A 1,838-nucleotide genomic window follows, 5' to 3' on the forward strand; every position below is an offset into this window, starting at 1 on the left:
GTAGTAGTAGTAGTAGTAGTAGTAGTAGTAATAGTAGTAGTAGTAGTAGTAGTAGTAGTAGTAGTAGTAGTAGTAGTAGTAGTAGTAGTAGTAGTAGTAGTAGTAGTAGTAGTAGTAGTAGTAGTAGTAGTAGTAGTAGTAGTAGTAGTAGTAGTAGTAGAAGTAGTAGTAGTAGTAGTAGTAGTAGTAGTAGTAGTAGTAGTAGTAGTAGTAGTAGTAGTAGTAGTAGTTAACGCTATTGTTGAGTGCATAAGTTGATTTTGTTTCTCATAAGGTACGTCGATTACTACAGGATGACTTGGGAGGAGTAGCAGCTGTACGGGGAATACGGAAGTCTCTGGATGATAATATTAAAGTGATCATAATCGATCACCTGATCGATTTGTGTATATCCTTCTGTTAGGTCATCGACCAGAATATCGAGTCAGAGTTCATTGATGTTTGCAGTGCTGGTGTTATAGTCGTTTTGGATTCCTCCAAGAGCACCGTTTCCGAAGCGCGGGATAACCTTGCCGCTCGATTAAAGCGAGAGCGAGTGTTGGAGGTTATGAACAGGTGAATGGTTTTGGGTGAAGAGAGAACTAAACCTGCCACTTTGGTCATCATCATCATCCTCTACTTGAACTCAGTTATCGTACGTCTCTCATGATCAGGCGTCATCTCTTCTCCTTAACTATACAGACAGATCTGCGTGATAATTTGTTGACGAGGTCTCGACGGCTGATTAAGAAAATCGCGCAGTTGAGTTCAGCTAGACTCATCCAGGAGAGTACGATAGCCACCGTAATGTCAGTTGGATGTTGCATGTCCATCAGGTCAAGCTGCGGCTAATGGAGTCACAAGTTCTGAAGATGCTCGTGGTGGTGAAGGAGGGACTACTACGGATGGCGCAGTAAACCTGAGTATGTTATGATCATCACCCTATCGAGACGATGATGATTGTGTTGTCTTAGAGCCTCCTAGTGCCCATCGATCCACGACAGGACGGTTGGAGCGGGCCTTGGGCCGATTGAGTTCGGAGCAGTTGTTAACCCTTTGGAGTGAGCTCTTGGGTGCTGCAGTTGAAGTAGCCCGGGGTCTGCAGTGGTTGGATGAGCAGCTCTACCAGTACTATACATCCGATAATGGTAAGGGTAAGGTAGTTGCCTGTTGGTGTAGAGGGAGTACTCTCAGATGATATGCAGTCGGAGGAAAAGGAGGATCGCGGAGACTTGCGTGGACAAGTTGGGAGGGTTGCTGCTGCGGTGATGCAGGCAGTACTCGTTAGGTAGGAGATGGAGGCATTCTATGAAGAGTGGGTACAACATTTTGGAGATATTTCTACAGCCAGCAGCAGTTCCTACAATTTACATGTTCACTTGATTATTCACTTGAGTGTTGTAGAAGGTACATTGGTGAGCAATAAAGTTGAACATGTCCTTCCGACTGTAGACTGGCTGGTTTTCTCCATGTGTCACAGACTCTGTGATCCGTTGCTGATGGGACTTACGACGCTTGTATACACAATTTGCCCATTAAGGCGCGTTCAATAGACAGTCAGCGGTACAAATGATCATAATCACCACGGATGCCATGTGCACCTAGACTATGACTATGAAATAGTTATATGTGGAAACATATGATAATAGTTGGACCAGTCCGATTATGAAAGCTTATTGATGCCATTCTCTGTGGCTAAAGGGAGACCTTGTCGTGTATTTAGATGTGGACAAGTCCTCCAGCTCCGGCAGAATCGGAATACTCTTATGTCTCTAGAGGAGCTGCGGAGGATGATCTCTATGTGAGCTCTGCTCTAGTCCCTCCTCGTGGGTATTCCAACTCAGAACTACCATTGCCTT

The 1,838-nt window shown here is 44.8% G+C and overlaps 2 protein-coding genes across 2 annotated transcripts; both read left to right on the forward strand.

The window, feature by feature from the left end:
* Nucleotides 1-403: 403 nt before the first annotated feature.
* On the forward strand, nucleotides 404-559 carry Pmar_PMAR028985 (hypothetical protein; the record flags this gene model as incomplete). Its single annotated transcript, XM_002776897.1, has 1 exon — nucleotides 404-559. A coding segment is annotated over one exon (156 nt), but the record flags the coding sequence as incomplete, so codon positions are not given.
* An 86-nt stretch (nucleotides 560-645) lies between these two features.
* Pmar_PMAR028986 (hypothetical protein) lies at nucleotides 646-1,267 on the forward strand (the record flags this gene model as incomplete). Its single annotated transcript, XM_002776898.1, has 4 exons — nucleotides 646-769; nucleotides 816-902; nucleotides 954-1,127; nucleotides 1,174-1,267. Coding segments are annotated over 4 exons (479 nt in total), but the record flags the coding sequence as incomplete, so codon positions are not given.
* Between the last annotated feature and the right edge of the window lie 571 nt (nucleotides 1,268-1,838).

This window comes from Perkinsus marinus (assembly GCF_000006405.1).
Source record: "Perkinsus marinus ATCC 50983 genomic scaffold scf_1104296952892, whole genome shotgun sequence".
NCBI classification, from domain to species: domain Eukaryota; phylum Perkinsozoa; order Perkinsida; family Perkinsidae; genus Perkinsus; species Perkinsus marinus.